At 45.8% G+C, this 18929-nt stretch overlaps 1 protein-coding gene across 5 annotated transcripts in view; it reads right to left on the bottom strand.

The window, feature by feature from the left end:
• Positions 1-15396, bottom strand: part of TP63 (tumor protein p63) — a 101639-nt gene extending 86243 nt beyond the window's left edge. For 4 of the 5 annotated variants that reach the window (XM_017727042.1, XM_017727045.1, XM_017727046.1 and 1 more), the window contains exon 1: positions 15253-15329. In XM_017727042.1, coding sequence (XP_017582531.1) covers positions 15253-15314 — 62 coding nt within the window. In that variant the 5' untranslated portion in view covers positions 15315-15329. Of the gene's footprint in view, positions 1-15252 lie in introns of all 5 variants that reach the window. The other variant, XM_008644566.2, reaches the window with a different exon arrangement.
• Between the last annotated feature and the right edge of the window lie 3533 nt (positions 15397-18929).

Raw genomic sequence — 18929 nt, 5'->3', positions numbered from 1 at the left:
TACACCAAGCACAAGGAGTCTCCTGTTTAATGTTTTCTCAGAGACTCCTTCAACACTCTCTGCAACACCTTTACTACCTGTACAGCTCTGTTTCCAAAGGAGGCAGCAAGATTAGGCAGTCAGTTTTGGCAAGACAAGTGAGAGGGCCATAGTATTACAGAGGTAGTAAACATTGCTTTTTACTCAGTTTGGTGCACCCTGCTCTCAGGTGGGAAAGGGCTGTCAAAATGCAAGAAAACCAACTTCAGCTCAGCACAAAGCTGCACACAAGATAAACTGTCTCCTTCCCTGTGGTCTTAATAGAATCTAAACCTAGTGCTATTTTCCTTAACTAACAGCCTTCAACATAGAGGAGAAGCCTTTGACTACTAAACGCATACTTCAGTGTCTGAATTTTCACTGGAAAGTAACAGCTAAAGCCTAAGCAAATCTGTGCGTAAGTTTCACTATTTTAGTTAATGGTCTTCTCCCACATCAGCAAATGCTCTACTTACAGTAAAATAATCTCTGAGTGCCTAAAGTTAATTACAAGATTGCATTGCTTCAATTGCTTCTACAAACCAGATGCTTTTTTTATTAACAGACACTTAAACAATATCCTTGTACCAACAACTGCTCATCCCAAAGGCCATCACAGGACACAGCACTACTAAACGCAGCCTCTTACACCAAAAAACTGGCTACAACAGAACAAGGCACAGCAGTAAGTCTTGTCTGGGTTGCCTCTGTTTTAAGTCTACAAGGTAAGTCCCTGCATTGACTGCTAAACTATCTGGCAAGATGCTTTTCACAGAGAGCACTAACTGCACCAGGAACTACAGGGGGATTTACAGCCCCCTTCAAACTGCAAGTTGAATAGGACATTGCATCCACAAGCCCCTCCTTTAAAAACCACCAGGGGATTATTCATAGTAAGTTAAATCTTAGAGAAGCGGCGCCTTACCAAGAGCAGTGTTCCTTTGCGCAGTGCTGAGACACTGCTGCTGAGCCACTGAATCCCAAGACAGGTTTCAAACAGCACTACCCTTCCACTGAGGTCTGGGTCAGCTTTATCCTATTTATCTGGCTGAAACAAGAGCAGCCCCGAGTCCAGGTGAAAGCACTTCTCCAAATTCACTAGGTGGGCTGGAGCCTCAGGCACGCTGATTGTTGTGCGGTCTCCTGAGCACTCCCCCAGCAGAGCTGTGTTGCAGCCCCCCTGAGTGGGGCTGTGTCTGTGTCCCAGCTGATCCCCTTTGCCATCCCACTGATGAGTGACATCTCTGCAAAACACAGCGGTGATAGCAACATGTCCCTGCAGCTGTGCCCAGACAGCACTCCTCCATTTCAGAGTCTTCCGGAAGGCTGGGAATGTTAAACTTTACAAAAAAACCCCAAAGCCAACAAAAAACCAACCAACCAACCAAACCAAAAACCAATTCACCCTTCCAAAAACCAACAAGCAAAGCACAGCATTTGCTTCTCATATGTTGTAGCCACACTGCTGTTGCCTCTCCCTGGAGCTGAGGATCCCACCACAGGAGGAAATGAAGCCCTGACTGCTGGGCCCAGCGTGACATAAACACGGTGGTGAAGGGGAGAGACAAGACCATTTCTGCTCCCATTGCTCACTCTGAGCCCATCCTTCCATTCTTCACCACACTTCCCCCTTTCCTACCTTCATATCAAAGAGATTAAAGATAAAGCAAACAAACCACTCTCCACCCCAGGAAACAATGACAGAAAACTACTAAACTCAACTACTGCAATACAGCAACACTTCTCACCCAAAATGCCACCTCTCACTGCAAACAGTCTTTCTTAGAAAGGGCTAAACCCCAAACACCCAGGTTTGACTTACCACTGGGGAAAAGCCACGAGCTCCCGAGGACAGCAAGAGCCAGGCTTGACACTGAGCATGCACAGCCCAGCCCCTCCTCTGTAGCTTTGAACCTTAAAGGCAGATGCCACCTGCTTGTGCTGATAGAGGGTCAAATCTGACACAGGGTGCAGCCCAAGCACCACTGGGGCGCATGTGTGAGTCCAGCAACCTCATTCCAAAAATAAAGACTGTCGCAACCAAGAAGTGGCTGGTTTCCTTTGTTTTTTCATCCAAAACGGGCTTGGTTCTCCAACGTTCTGAACTACTCCTGGGTTAATAGCATGGCTTATGAGGAAACCAGAAATGATTAAGGTATTTCAGTGAAGCTGCTGTGTTGGGTTTGAAGAGGTCCAAGCACCTCCTGCTCTCCTTAGCTTCCCTCGAAAGCTGGAGCTCTGGGTTGGTTTGTGTTTCTCCTGCACAGTGTGCAAGTTCTCAGAAACTATCAGTATGGTTTATAGGTGCAGAACTTCATGGCTTGATGTTGGTGTAAAGCCAGACTGTAAAATTTTGTAACGTGAAATCTTTCACAGCAGGGATGAGCGAAATGATTTGGAGCTTTTTTTCTGCTTGTTGCCAAAACTACAGGATGTTGGTTTCTGCTTCTCCCCACGAGATGTCTATCAATGGTGTACAATTTTCTATCACTGAGCCTGTATTCTCAGTCAGTGGACATGCAGATGGGCCAGAGAAGTCTTTCTCTGTAAGCTAAAAATTTTGCTCTTTTTCACAAGATACAGTCCCCTAAAGAATAAGATAGCGAAGTACTCAGGAAACCTTGATGCACAGAGAAGAACATCTGTTCTTATGAAGAAAGCACTTCCACATTATACAAATGTACCCAACAAATGATTAATAGCGTCTAAATAATGATATCTAATGTGGCTCATTTTATTCATAGTTCTCAAAGTGCTCTACAAAGGAAGATAGTGTGATTACTCCCATATTACCTGGGAGAAAACTAAGACACCAGGAGGTCATCGAATTACTCACCATTAGTCAGCAAGCCATAAATACAACCTTGGTCACCCGAGTCCCAGTCTGGTGCTTGCTCTAAAAGGAACTAGTGATTTTGGCTGTTTAGATAGAGAAATTCAGAAAGGCCTTAATTTCTTCAGGTAGAGTATACACTGTACCTCCTGCACTAAGAAACTCCCAAACTTCATTTATCTTCAGGCACCAAAATGCTAATGCCCAGGAATGAAAATCAAGGAGCTGCAGAAATGCCGTGACCAGCTTTTAGACACACACAGAGTTCAGGATGGAAGTAGAATTCTAACCCAGACTAAAAGACAATCTTTATTCCTGATTGACACCGCATTTAACCCCTTAAAATCATGTGCAGGTTAATATATTAGCTCTCAACCATCACAGGCTGTGAGCTGGGTAGAGATTTAAGTCACAGAGAAGTCGGCAGCTTCAGCTCCAGCATTCCCAATCCACATGCTCGTCCCTGCCTTCTCCAGTTACACCTTGAAGCGCATCAAAAGCAATGGTAAACAAATGATTTAAAGTTCATGAGCATTACGCCTAACTGCCTGAATCTCGGTGTCAGTTGTATTTTTAGTTTTTGAGTGGGGAGGGGGCTCCTTTTCAGATCACACCGTTAAAACTGGAGGAACTTGGCAGCCCTCATCCTGCTGGAATTCCCCCTGCTCTGCATTGTAACACTGCAGTGATTTGTAGACATCAGTACCTAATGAAGCTCACAGCTGTGCAAGAGGAGAAGGATGCGGGGTCTGGCAGCACGGGACAAGCGTGCGCCTGGCAGGCAATGTCATCTGGAATTCCCCAACGTGCAGAGCACTCTTGTCCCCCATGCCTGGAGCAGCCACTCTCAGCCAGCAGAGCACACCCTGGAAGCACCTCATTGTAACCCTTTTCCAAAGGTTAGAGACTTCTGGAAATCAGGCAGGTTCATTGCTACCCCCTAAACAGGGGGGCCAAAATGAAAGCCAGATGGGAGACAGGCAGGCTCTCCACCCCCTCAGAGAAGATTGCAGTTGAATTTCATCAACCTCTATTGCGCCTCTTTTTATGTCTACTTGATCAACAAGCAGCCTCTCTTCCCAGCATGAATTGCACTGTAGAATGCATTTTCCTGCTTCTTTCTCTGCCTGATGCCATATTCCAAAGCCTTAGCTCACATGAGCCCAAAAGAGACTGACTCCCATCCTGACCAAGGCAGGTTGTGCTGAACTGAGCTCACAAGTGTTTATTCTCCTTTCGATTTTGAGCCGAACTTTCAGGTTTAGCATTTTAAAATTTAGTTTTCCAGCAACTTCTTTAAACCCTTCAGATTGTCTTTGCACATAACGCTGCTCCTATGTGTCAGTCCTAGAAAATAACTCCAAAAGAATGCTTACAGATGCACGGGTTAGAAAGGACAATAATGTAAGGAGTAACAAACACCAACAGAGCATTCTTTTGAGAGAGAATATAACTTCCACCTATGGTTCAGTTTTTTTCCCAGTTCCCACATTTGTCAAATGTTTCACAGATCTGGTATCTCACAAAAAACCGTAGACAGCAGCACGGGTTATGGGGAGGGGCAGCTGTGACAAAAGTGGTCGAGTGGCACAAGGGATATGCATTAGGAAATGAAAGAAGCTGACTGCAGAAGGGTGAACCCTGATCTCAGAAGTGGCCAACAGCCAAGGAGATGAGGGAACACATGAAGGAACAGGGAGTGGCAGCAGCAAAGGGCTCTGTGACACTGCTGATGTCCTACAGCATCTGTCAAGGACAGACCAGGGAGGGCTGTTAGCTTCTCCTGTTCGTTAGGCAAAGGGTGCTTGTACTGCACACACCCTGTTTCACTGTGAGCTATATGGTATTTAGAGGAAATAAAGCAATTCTGTCTCACAGGAATGCTGAGCGTTCTGCTAGGGTCTACTTTAACAGTGCATTCTGATCTCCCTGTAACTTAGATTTGTCTTTTGGAAGCATATGTGTGTGAGATGAAAGGAAAGGGGTAGGAAGGGATGGTTCAGCTTCCTGGTTGCTCTTTACTCAAATCTTCAGTGCACAGGCAACACTGACCTATATCAAAGAAAGTGAAACTGGCTGTACAGAGTAATCCTCCTAATTCACCATGCTGCAAAACACATGGGGGATTTTTCTCCTTTCATCATCTCCTTTCAGTTAGAGTCATCTTGAGTAAGACTATGCCTGCAGTGAATGCAACATTTGCAGCTTTGTGGTGGCCCTCAAAGCACCTTGTATCACTGCAGCCCTGTGCCCCACATCAGTGCCCTGCCCCAGTGCTGGCTGCAGAGCTCCTCTGGGAGAAAAAGACTCTGTATTCTCACTGGGGTTCCCAGCATGAGCCCTGCATGGCCTGCTCCCTGCAAACTGCTGGGAATGGCTTCTTGAAGCTGAACCATTTCAGTACCTCCACAGCCCTGGAACCCACTGCATCTCATATCAACATCTCATCTAATCAGCCATCTACATATCATCATTGTCAGCCTGACAACAGTGACCACTGTTACATCACAGAAGTATGTCTTCATCCTCAGGGTTTCAGGCAGCTCAGCACTCCACCACCACTAGAGAGACTCTCCCCTAATTGTAACCCCTGATTTTTTTTTTTGCCTTCAAGGTTTCCTTCAGCATCTTGTGAACTTTCTCAGATGTCTCTTATCTCCCACTCAGCTTTTGACACTCCCTTCTTAACCATCCTCAGAAGCTCAGCCATGGACATTCCCTCCCTTTCTGCTCAGCCCTGACACCCACTCCCTTTCTCAGCCCTGACCAAGGTGAAGCACTGCCTCAGCAATTCCTCCACCTGCCCACTGCAATAGGTGCTTTCTACTCTGGGGTAAAAACTCCTCATAACCCACAGAAGACCACCCAGGGACCTGAGCAACCTGTGTCGAGAAGCCCAGAGTTAGAATGTAAACCTGGAGCTCAGGACACCCAGCTCAATCCCCAGCCCCTGGGTGACCTGTCCAGCTTTGTTCTTCCATTCCTAAGGTATAACAGTATCCCCGAATTTGCAAAATCCACCGAGACCTGTTAACAATCGGTGCATCTCTAGGGAAACATGGTCTCAAGACTTTACAAATTTAGATAATAAAAGAAAATGTAAATAATCAATTTTAACAAAGCCTTGAACCCAAAACAAATTTAAAAGCAGTCGCATTATTTTGTAACTCACTTTTCCAGTCAATCCCTTTCCCAAACCTATTGTAGTAGTGGTGAAAAGCAGTGCCCATCTGGAGAGGGAAGAGTCAGAGCTGCTGGACAGAGATGAGATCTTTTACTGCAGTAGGTGAGAAAGTCTTCTCAAAAGCAGCACAAGTGGAAAATCCAGGCCCAACCCTCAAAATTCTGAGGTATTTTTGGTCCAAGTCCAAAAATAAGTGTTGTAAGAAAAACTTTACAGGCAAACTGTTCAGAAGCCACAAAACATTTGCAAGTCCCTTTAAAAAACAGTTAATCTCTTTGGTCTAAGTAATAGATATCATTTGCTCTATTTCAAATACCCATCTGAAAACATGTATTTGGGTCTATCTTTCGAAGTTTATGCAAGAGTTTCTGTAGCCAGACAGCCCTGATAGTTTCACAGCAGGACAAAATGAGCGATGCTGCCTCCTCTCAGGGGAGGAGAGGACAAGTACAGCTCTCTGCTGAGCCATCTCCTGCTGGGTCAGTGCTGCCTCCAGCTCTTCTGCCACATCCAAACTCTTCAGCTTCAACTGAAGACAGCAGAGCAACAGAGACCATCTTTTGGATCAGTGCCTAACTCAAAATCACTCCATGGCCCACTCGTCCACCATCAATAATCTGCAGCAGGTGCCTGAGGGCACGTAGGGAAGTAGGAACTCAGACCCCTCTGCTCTTGCATTCTGCTGCACAGTATGGGGAGGCCCCTCATCTTTCCTGGAGGAGCAGTGTTAAATGCCCGAAGCAGCCTAGACTGGTTAACCATATCCTTTTCCAGATATGCAAATCTCTGCGGCATCAGGGAATATTAAAAGAAATAAAGCATCAGCCCCAGAAATAAAAGTGGGCAAGGTCATTTTCAAGAGGTGTCAGTCATGAGAAAAATACAGCTATTACAGGTCTTCATCACTACTCTTCTCTAGTGATTTTAGATATTTAATAAGGAAAATTGAAAAGTTCTGGAGAAGCAATGGCCAGAAATCTGACCTTCCTCAGGTTTGCTAAACCAAATTCTCCTCTTTTGAGATTTTGTCATCAGTATTTTTCCTGCTATCACAGCATTTACCCAATAAAAATTTTTTTGCCCAAGTGCTTGGTGTGCTGCAGCTGTAACCTCCAGCAAGGGCAGGTGCTGAGCTGCTGTTGTCCCGGCCCATACAGGACAGGCATTTCCCAAATTTGGCCACCCTGAGGAGGTGGTGGGGAGAGACTGGTGAGAGGACATCCCACATGGGTCATCTCAGCATGGCCCCTCACATCAAGAGGAAGCAAAGCAAGAGAAATCATGCAGCCCACACTGGTTTTCAGCCCTGGGAAACTATGCATAGCAGGGCATTTAGTCACATAAATATAGTGAGAGAAGAGGGGGACAGACAGGGAGCATGAAATACATGGTTCTTTTTTATAACAGGAGGGTTCTCTGCCTACTGCAAAAGGCTTGTGACATTTTGTGTTGAGCCAGGTAAGACACTTGGCTCCCTAAGGTACCTACTCTTACAAAAGCTGCTTCTGTCTTTAGTTACACAAACTCCTTATGAACTGCTCAGGGGACTTATAAAGTCCCTCTCTCAAGCTTTCTCTCAAAGGTTGAATTCTAAAAAAATATCAAATCATCATGATAATACAGAAAGTCCCCAGAACTCTTTAGAAGCAGGAAACTGTAAACAGCAACATCCGGAGTTTCAGTAAATAATTAAAATGCAAAACAGAAGCACCAGTGAAGCAGATGTTAAGTGCAGATTCCTGTAATATGAATTTGGTTGAAGCTCTCCAAACTTGTTACCCGCCCTAGCCAACCTGTGAAATCTGGTGTGGTTTGGATACTGAACATTAACTCCCATTCCTCACCCTTGCCACCCGTGATACTCCAACAGAAAAAGGAGGTCTTCTTCTAAATACCATGCGGGCTGCATTTTTCAGCGTGTAGCAACTCTGTGGCAGGCTATTCCTAAGCCCAAGGGCAGAGAATCCTTCTCTCAAAAATAAGAGCACTTGCAAAAACCTTTCTGTGTGTCACAAAATAGCTCCAAGACAGGGCAGGTGAAGGACAAAGAATTAAGAGCAGATTATAGTCCTGGAAGACAGGAACAAATGAACTGTTTGTCAGGAGCACTGCTGGTGTGTAAGGGAATGCTACCTGGAGCGCTCACAGGATCTTTGCTTTTGTAACTATGCTGGGTGCTAAGAAATTACAGGGTTGGCTCCCTATAATTTTATCAATACATTGCCACACCTAATGTGATTTATGATTTTTGCTTGTGATTATTTTAAAGCTGTAGCTACTATAGTGCTACAAATACATAGCATCTCCCTTTCCATCAAAAACAGGAATGACATTTCCAGCCTGTATATTTTAAGAGGAATATTCACAAATATGAACAACCAAACTTGGAAAATTGTGTAAAGTAATTTTGTTTTTTAACATGGAGATTTTTAACCCTGTAATATTTGACCACCTAATGCCCATGTTAACTCTCAGAGCCAGCTGAACTAGTTTCACACCTGTCACAGCCACCTCAGATACCCCACTGAGAACAGTTCCAGCCATCCCACTGTTGTGCCCCCCCAGCTCCTGCTCCCCAGACACTGCTGGCAATACACAGCTGACCCACTGCTGTTCACAGCATCCAGCTCACCAGCACAATTCAAGCTCCTTTCCATGCATTTCTCCAGTCTGCAGTGACTTTTGTGCCTATCAACATTACTAAACCACACAGGCACTGAACCTCCCAGGGCAAGGTTTTGTAAGCAGGCTTATTTTTGTGTTGCAAAGAACCTACAGAAGCCCTGATCACTTACTTCAGGGTTTCCCCCTTCTCACTCAGGGAGGTAGCTGTTCTCTTTATAGCTCCATGCACTAACTGAATTCCCCTTGCTTATGTGTATTGGTATTTATCACATCAGACCACCAGCATTTAAACACCTGATTGGAAATGACTCAGCAGCAAAATCCTGTGGGGAGATGATCTGCTACACAGGAGTGATTGTAAACAGGCACCAAAAACTCCCAAGTAAGCTTAAGAACAGATACAGACGTTTTCATGAAGCTATCTAAGCAGATGTTATCTATTATCAGCAGAGCTAGTCAAACAAACCTCAGAAATCTATTACAACAAAACATTTTCCTTCTGATTATTTCAGTGTTGATCATGGACTACAAAATTTTAAGGTAAACAGAAGTGAAAATTTGTGTGGCAGAATAACCACTGGCTCCCACCACAATGTCCATGTTCCCAGGAAGTTTTCACATAAGTGCAAAACTAGCTTAGAGCCAGGCACCAAATTGAAAGCCAAGTTTCCTTGATTTCTTCCCCATCCAAGATCCTCCTTCCTCCCCCATACTTTATGACCCCTATTAAAATTATTTTATAAGGGTTCAATATTCTTTGGACACATATTGAACAGCAGAGGGTTTTATCTTTCTCCAAATAAAAGCTGAGCCCTTTTGCTTTGTATCAGGCCAGAAATCCTTGTGTTTATTGAAAGGAGCTGTTGCAAATTAGCTGGTAGCAGAAGGTACAATGTAAACCAGCATGGAATTGTAACTTATAACATGTACCATGAACACCCTAAACATCTCTGAACAGATGAACTGTTAAGAACTTGCTTCTTTAATTTCTTCAGGGCTTTTGAAAGTTGAGAAAGGCACTACGAATTAGCTCTCCTCTCCTCACAGTACAAGGGACCCCATGAATGATTTCACATACTCTCTTTACAGTCCTTTGGGATCTGAGAAAAAACAGAAAACGGTTGGTTTGGTTCCACTTTAATCCTTTAAGCAGCACTAAAAGGACCTCTAAGCAGACAAATATTTTCTTGAGAAGCCTATACTGTTTTGAAGAGGAAAAGGTGCTGTCCTTGTCAGTGACTGTGGAGCAAAGAGGTCCAGCAGGGACAGAACAGAGAGGGGCAGCAGGGATAAGCAGAGTTCAGGGGCTCTGCCAGGAGGAAAGAGGGTTTAATGTGCAGCTCTTGAGCACTGTTTTGCAAAAATTCTATCTTCTAAACCCATCTTCTGGGGAGATTGCAGTACAAGAACAGGACAGTGACCAAAGAACAGACCTCAAGGATGAGATACATACCCTCCCCTCCTCACCACCAGCAGCACGCATCCCTGGCAAGGTGCTAGAGGCAGCTAAGAGGTCCCATGCTGGCAGCATCTGCACTGCAAAGCCCTCCTGCCAAGGAGGCCACTCTGCAGGAGTTGTTTTGGCTCATGGAATGCTGTCCCTTCATGTGCATCTGGCTCCAGCTATTGTCCTTCTCCCATGGATTTTTTAGGAGGGGCAGCAGCACAGCCGTGAAGGTGACCACCGCCCCACAGGAGAGCTCACAAAGGCCAGAAGCAAGAGCACCTCCACCTCCCCTCCACTTTTCCTTCCTGCATGGAGCCAATTCTGCTCCTTCAGAAGTCACCAGCTGCTCTGAGCACACCACAAGCTGCTCAGAACAATTTCTGGGCCCTCTGTGTGTCTCTGGAAAGTACCTGCACTATCACTGGCTGTTTCTGCAAATAGATCTATACCAAGTCATGCGTCTTTCTTTACTTGAGTTCAGGTCTTTCTGCCAACACAGCAAATTTAGGCTCCCATTGCATAGGTGAAGGCAACTGAAATTTGTCCATTCTGTCATAGCAGGAGTTCAGTTATTCCTCAGCAAACATAGTATGAGGAAAGAGAAAAAATGTGCATTTGTCCAAATGCAAGGATTCTGCAGAGCCTGCACATGGGATGAGATGGTCCTGTGGGACATAACCCTATGACAACTTAAGCAAATCTCTGTCACAATGTCACCCAGCTGATACCCAAGTGAAAGGAGAGCCGATGACTCCAGCATTGATTTATGACCATGAGGGGACGCAGCACTCTGCTGTTGTTAGCCAGCACATTTTGTCTGGTTGTGCCCCCTTCCAAACCAAGGGAGAGAAGCCTGCAGTCTCATTAGTGCCTACTGGCAGTGATGAGCCCAGGGTACAGTGAGTTTCCACCTATGTGCTGCACTACAGCATTAACCTTGGCCAGACTCCTCTCTGATAATTGCAGTCCATTCACCAGCCCTGTTTGATACATGTGGGAACCAATGAGGGAAGGTGAAGTGACGCATGCAATGCTCCTGATGAAAGATCTCTTTGAACCCAGGAGCTCTGGCTGGCTGGAGCCAGGCCCTGCTCACCAAAATCCATCCAGATACAGTACCCAATAGATGATGCTTCCATGGCTCATACACTCCCCTCCTTTCCAACGGATTTCTAATACCCTCCTCAACTAATTTCTGACAGTTTTCCTCATTGTTTTCTAAAACTAGATTTTTTTTCTACATATGTGGATGGGGGATTTTGTTTGATTTTTTGGTTTTGGCAACCTCCTCAAAATCCAGGATCATGTCTGAAAAACCAGGTTTCCAGCACAGATGCTGCAGAGACCAGAGGATTTCAGGGTTGTTCCTCTGTTATTAGTGAGAATTGGGAGGCTGGACTGTATCACATTGTGCTGAGAATACAAAGCAAGAAATGAAAGGAGAAAGAGCAGCTTGTGTGAGAGCCCTTTCATTCAAAAGGGAGGAGTGAGCCACAGTGAACACCTTCAACACAGCAACGATGTGAAATCCTGAGGCCACCAATTAGCCTGGGCATGGGGAGAGGGAGGAGCAGGGCAGGCAGGACTGCAGTCCAGTGCACCAGCAGGTGCATTCCCAACAGCCCCCAAAGAAGAGAGCTCCTGGGTAAAACACAGCCTAATGACCATTATTTCCAAGAACACAAGTAACTTATCTGTAAACATCACTCCCCCAACCAGGCATTAGCTGAAAAAAAAGCAGCTTTGGGGAGAGATACTAATTACATAGCTCTCAACAGCTGGACTTTGATCATAATTACAGTGCCTTCTTCATCTTACATTAGTGGCTTTCAGCTGCAGCTAGGTGGGCACTTCTTGGAAGGTGGAAATCCCGCCTGTTTCAGATAATCAGCTCTTTTTATGACTCAGAGCTGACCTGGGTTTTCTGCAGCACAGGATGAGCTCCCACGGTATCATCCCAGCCAGTAATTCATGGGGGTCAGTGGCCTGGCACTTCAGTGCAGGTGCTTCTTTCGTTACAGCCGCACTTCCCGAGCCCCAGGAGCCAGAGCGCTGAGTGTGTGTATTCCGGATTTTCAGGATTTCCCTTTACAAGGGAAGTAGAAGGAGAAAGATTTTGAGGTCTGCTGAACTTTAGCATCTCTTAGTGCTTTCTGTTTAAGAAGAAAGATGAGCAGACTCAGGATACACCTGTCCAAACAACCCCACTTCAGTCACAAGCTACATTTGCATCCTTCACTTCTGCATAATGATGTACATCCCCATCAGCACCCAGTGCCCCTCTCTCAGCTGGGCTGCAGCTCCAGCAGTGCATTCCAGCACACAGCAACAAGTGGGGTTGTGAAGGAGGAGGCTGCTGCCATGTGCCCCAGCTGAGTTCTCTAGGACTTTTTGTGCTGCTTTGCTTTGATACCCACATTTACATAGAATTTAATAGCCTAAATGAGGGAGCTGGGCTGTTGAAACAGAGGCTGGAGCGGCCTAAACAATCACACATGGCACAGAGTCTGGGCACTCAGCTATTTTTCCTCATCTGTGGCACTGAATACTGTGTTGTTTGGACATATCATTTCACAGTGGCCTGTAAAATGACAGGCATGAAGCATATGAGTATCATAATGGCACATTAGCTAATGCTCCTTGGTGTGATCTGTGTTCACCTCTTGGCAATGTTTTAGCTGCCTCCCACATGTCCTGCCTACTGGACACCCCCAAACTGAAGAGATAAAAATAGATGAAGCAACAGCAGAGGGTAAATCAAAGCCACAAATCTTAGAGTTAACTGGGATTTATAACTGCTTCCCCCTCCACACTGAACTACAGGGAAAGCTGTGTGACACACATACCCTCCCACCAGTCTAACAGTATTTAAAGCAGCTTTTACTATCGGTTTTTTGCCAGCATACATCAGCTCAACGTTATCAGTTTGCTGGTTAGATAATTACTAGATGTAATTTTAAGGTTGCAAAGAAGCCCACTGGTATTAGCTAAATAAAGTATTTTGACCACATCAAAGCAGAAGTGTTTCAAACTGTGTAAAATAAATGCAATCTGAAACTATTGAATTTTGTTAAAGCAGTCAGAGAAATGTCACATAACACATCCTGAGTATGCAATCAATGGAGCTTAAAGATGAAGACCATCTATGTCTCAGGCTGAGAAAAGTATTTTTGGGACTAGGTTTGAGCTGATTTTGACCTGTGGCAGAGCAGTCACTAATAATTGAACAAATGCCACTCTTGGCTCATGTAAACAGACATGCATAACAGCTGAGACATGTTGTTACTCTAAGCTACATCTCAAACAGGTTTTATGACTGAGGGGTGTCACAAATTCTATCTGTCCTGAGGCTTCCCACACTGCAATGGTCACTTAAAAACTCATCATGCTGCTAAGGCATGTGGTGAGGAGCAGCATTTCTACTGAAAGGCCTGACTTGCTGGATGAGGCAGATTTGAAGGGGTGAAAGGCTTATTTAAAAAGTTCTACCAAATACAGCCAATGGATTCTTCTTCTCTTTAATTCATGCTCCAGCTGAACTTTTGCCTGAGCCCCAGCACCAATTTTCTGAACCTGTTCTTTGACATGAGATGGGATACAAACTGGCTGGAGTTCACAGGCTGGGAAGCTGTCCCAGAACTCAGGTACACTTCCCAGTGCATCTTCACACTTTCCAATGTCAGGTTTTTTCCCTTTTTTCCTTTTTCTTCATTTTCAGTTTTGGAATTTGCCTGGCTGGGGCTTCCAGCCATGGAAACATTAATCTGCTGAAGACTCCACTGCTGCCAGCCCAAATCCATCTTGCTGCATGGGCACTGTTCTTGCACTGCTCTTCTCCTGGCCACAGACACATCCCCGCCAGGGTCAGCGGGGCTGGGTGGATCTGCAGGAGATCAGAGTGTGGCTGCATGTGCCTGGCCAGCCCTGGGGCTCGTGCTGTGGAAGGTCTCACTGAGGAATCCAATACCCCCGGCTCCATTCCATCTTCCTCTGCCCCGGCAGCACGGCCAAGGACCGTGCGCTATTTCCCAGCCTCTCTCCTTACCCTCTGCTGGCCCCAAATGCGGCCCTTCCTCGCTGCCAGGTCTCCACTCTCCTCCCCAGGACCTTCACACAGCAGTGGCACCAAACACCCGGGATTAAAGGGGGGATAAAAGCCCCCACAAACGTTGTAACAAATCACAACAGTAGGGAAAAAATGCAGAGATCACAAAACTGCCTGCAATGCCACGGGCTGGGTGATGGTGGCCAAGCCCTTTCTCCAACACCCTGCGGAGGATGCAGAGTTAACTATTAACTCTTCCAGGAATCAAATGCCTCCGTGAGACACCAGCCAGGGCTTTTACAAAGCACAGACAGAAACCAGTCTTAAAGGAGCTCAACAAGTGGCTGTGCCCAGAGAATTTCACCTCTCCAAACTTTACGACTGGAAAAATACCATCTACATGTCATTTGCATGCTTAAATATAGTATCTTCTATTGGGAGAAACAAACAAACAGACAATGTGATACTGTGACACCTCGTGTGGACATGCTCTTTTATCTGCTGGAAAGTTATAAAACTCAGTGTAACAACAAAGCTAAAATAAGAGTGGTTGTCAGGCTCTGACGCTGGCTGTTAGACAGAAGGAAAAAATATTCCTGGAAAATTGCTCTCTCTTAGAAGTGTAGTTTTTTCTTCTCTGAATCTTTTAAATTAGTTATTTTTCCTTTAAATTCAAAAATCTCAGGGCTTAATAGTTCAGCTCATATTATTCCCGGGAGTTTTTTTTCATTTAAAGAAACAAACAAACACACCACAGACAGCTAAAGCCATTGGACATAGCTGTCCTACCCAAAGCACAGTGCAACCTTCTGCTCCAAAACAAAAGGGAAAGATACTATCAGCTTTCATGTTATTTATCATATATTTTTCTCCTCTAATGCCAAAGAGGAAAAGGGGATATCTTAAACGGATGCCTATAATTAAACAGTAACCTGTTAGAAAGCCAAAAATAATAATAAGCTCCACTGAGCATGAAGAGAGCGGCACATTTTTTCCTCGTGCAGCCCAGCTGCCACCGGCTGATAGCAGGAAAGTTAAAAATTACACAAGAGACTCGGATCAAATCTGCGATAGCAGAGTTACGTCACGCTCAGACTCACCGCTGGATGCAGGGATCAGGGTAGTACGGCAAGGTGGTGAAAGGTGCTGCTTCAAAATTCATTTCCTTCCAGCCCCTCCTTGGGGACAAACCGAAATAAAATAAATAAATAGATATAAAGCCAGCAGGCTAAAAGCAATAAGGTCAAGTGGTACACGAGGTACAACTTTAGAGATTTATTTTACACTTGTGGATGGGTGGGATCTCCCGGGGACTTGGCCAATGGGATTCATCCGGTTACCCGAGCATCACCACCACTCCCTCCTCACCAGCTGGGCATCTTCTGCACAGATATTTTCCCCTCCTCTCAACATCCTTAATAAACTTTGGTGTACGCTGGCCACACTTGTTGGGAGCTCATCTGGGGCTTCTCTGAACTTCTGATCCCGCCAGCCATTGGTTGCCTTCCCGCCTGACTTCACAGTTTAATTTTGGCAGCTCTTGCAATTTTACAAACTGCTGTGGCCGCTGGTCATCCTCGTCTCCAGATGGCCGGAGTTTCCTCTGCTGGGTGCAGCGCCCGTGCTGAATTTCAACGTACTTAAAAAGGTTTTCTTGTCAACTCTGGGGTTAGTACCTGCTTCTAGCTGCCTGGGGAATTTTTCAGTCTTTCTCACACCACAGTTCAAACAGTCTGTTGTGGTCACAGTTTCAAAAGCTGAATGACAAAATATGGGAAATTCCTCAATTAAAATTAACTCTGAACTTTTGCTCGTCTGCCTCCCCTTCCTGCCCTCCTCCCTGCAAGAAAACTATCAGATATGTTTGTTAATGTTTCCCTTTATAGCTTTTCACCATTTTTTCCAAAACAATTGAGATGACACAGAAATCTTGCATTGTTCTAGTGTTCTGTAAATAACATATCCATTTTCCACATTAGAAAACCCCCAATATTTTCAATTATCTTGAGGAGAAAATAAGAGTAAGAAAATAGAAATCACATCTTTGTCAGACACTAAAGCCTAGAGAAACAAGAGTGAAGTCCACCAAAACAAAAATGTCCAGAGATGAAAAGCAGATCTGATTTTCTGAAAGGAACATGAAAGCAAGAAAGAACAGCTTTAATTCTCTCCCCACCACCTCCTTTTCTTTTTTCTCTCTTTTGAGTCACACAGAAAATCATTCAGGAAAGCAACCTGTTTTGTTGCCCTGTGTTTCCCCCCTCTATGATTTATCCAAATAGTACAGGCTGTAAACCTATCCTGGTTTTGTGGGTTTGGAGAATGAATGAAATATGAATCAGGAGCTAAATTAAAATGGATTCCAGCAGGAAAAAAATAGCACCCACATATCTGTGGACCAGAGGGATTGCATCTTCAAGCAGACCTATACGTTTGTGCAGACAAGGAGTGTAAGGGACCTATATATATGTATAGCTCACCTATAGGGCATATTTTGTGCTGATGTCAGCACAAATTCCAGCCACCCCTGACCAAAAGCCAGGAACCCTCTAAGACAGCAGCAATTGCCTCTTATTTCTCCCCTCTGTGTTTTCCTTGTAGGAAATGTTTGTTCGAAGAATGTCACGTGGAAACATTTTCTTTGCTGCCTGTGCCAGGGTGGCAAGAGAGCTATTTCAGACTTGACATTCTCCACCCACACTCAGCCTGATAGTTCCCAACATCTGTGAATTGTGAATCCTGTAAACTCGCAGGGCTGATCCTCGGCCAAGTCCAAACAGCTTTCACTAAGTGGCACTCACCAAGGAAAAGAGGCTGGAAGTGAAGGATGTGTTTATTAACTGGAGTTAAGGGCTCCCTCCTGCTGGACACTGCTTCCCCTGCCTGGCCTGTGGAAGAACGGTAATATCAAACACCTTTTCTCTCAGGCTGAACCCTGGAGTAAACATCAAACCTTCTAGCTTGTGTCATTGGGGAGGAAGTATGGGAATCTCCAAATCTGCTGGGGAGGAGAGAGGAAGAATCACACCAGGGCTTGCACACACACAAAGCAGCCCAGGGTGAGCTTCAGAGTGGCTGCAATCCCCTTCTGCTGCTGAAATTGGGGCTGTGGGCAAATACCTCCAGGGAATGGGCAAGGAGGACCAGACAAACTTGTGGTCCACACTGCCAGCTTGGTTTTGGGTCTGTCTCCCGGTGGAAATTATTCCCTGCTCCCAGTGCATGTGCCTGGATCACACATCCCAAGGGTTTTGTGAAGTAAAACTGGCAGCTCCTGACACTGATGCTGCTGGGCTGGCCCCTGTCTCTGAGGGTGAATGTGGCCTCTGGTTTTACACTGCCTTAGCTCTGCACAGCCTTGGTACCCCAGGCACAGTAAATACAAGTCTGTTACAGCCCAAATCCCCAGTCCTGTGATTCCTGTTTGCAACGCTGAACATGTCTCACAGTGCCACAGTCGAGACGTGGTAGTCTCCAGCTAGCAATCCACACCAACAGAATAAGTTCTCCTGAAAAAAAAAAAAATTAAAAAAGCAGCAGTACATAATTCTGATGAGAAATAGTGGCAGGGCTGTCTTCTCACTCACAAGGCACTGATGAGAGGAGTTTCCAGCAAGGATATTTCTACAAAACTTCAAAAACTTCAAAACTGCCCAAGACCTGTACCAACCCTCGTACCTGAGGCTGGGCAAATGCAAATTGCTCATGGTTTGGTTTGCTGTGGCAGTGCACACAGCACCTGCCTGCTTTTCCCAGAGAAACAGACATTTTCAGCCTCCCACAGAGATCTGGACATGTTCTGGGGTAGCTCAGAAGGTTTATCTTTTGCTTTTCCCACCTGCAAAACAGCGCCACGGAAACCCACTGGCAGTAGTATACAAAAGCCCCCTGCAAAAGCCAGCAAGTGTCCTGATTTCTCTCCTGCAACTCAAACTCCCTTCCTCCCTCCTGCTCACAGGCAACACTTAGCCGTGGGTTGATCGGCCATGAATTTGGGCAGAGATCTTCACCAGTGCAGTGAGGTTGCATCCAGCTCCTCTCAGCTGCAAGGCACTTTGCATAGCCCAGTCGGCAGTGGAAACACAAGCACAGGGTGTGTGCCTGTGTGAATTGCCAGTGCCCCATGCATAGCTGGGAGGCTCCCGGGGCTCAGTGGTATTTGGCCAAGTTCATTTGCACTGCCTTAAAGGAAATCTGCTGGGAGATGGAGCCCAAGACGTTTTAGAGTTGGGGATTTCAGAGGGGGGCCTGAGTGGGTACATGAGAACTAGTAAACTTCATTTAGGAAGAAAGTCGTTATTTAGGGAGAAATTCTTCGCTTTAAGAAGAGATTCTTTTCTGTGAGGGTGGTGAGGCAGTGGAACAGGTTGCCCAGAGAAGTTGTGGACAGACCATCCCTGCAAGTGTTCAAGGACAGGCTGGATGGAGCTCTGAGCAACCTCTTCTAGTGGAAGGTGTCCCTGCCCCAGAGGAAGGGGCTTGGAACTGGATGATCTTTAAGGTCCCTTCCAACCCAAACCAGTCCGTGATTCTATGATCCTGGGAGCACAGGCAAGGAGGAGCTTCTCGCAGTGGCAAACCTCAAGAGGAAAAGGAACTTGCGGCATCCTCAGCGTTCACTGTCCCTCCTAGGAGGCTTCCCTGCTGCTGGTGGGCGTGAGGCTGATCTCCCGGCTCCAGGCACGTGTCCCGCAGGAGCGGGGCGGAAGCCGGGGTGTCAGGGATCTGTCTGGACAGCGGATTTACGGCCGAGCCCGCAGTGCTCGCGGCGGGCAGG

This window comes from Corvus brachyrhynchos, unplaced genomic scaffold, assembly GCF_000691975.1.
Source record: "Corvus brachyrhynchos isolate BGI_N302 unplaced genomic scaffold, ASM69197v1 scaffold162, whole genome shotgun sequence".
Lineage (NCBI taxonomy): Eukaryota > Metazoa > Chordata > Aves > Passeriformes > Corvidae > Corvus > Corvus brachyrhynchos.
The sequence above is the reverse complement of the archived record's forward strand: the minus strand, read 5'-3'. Positions and strand labels throughout refer to the sequence as shown.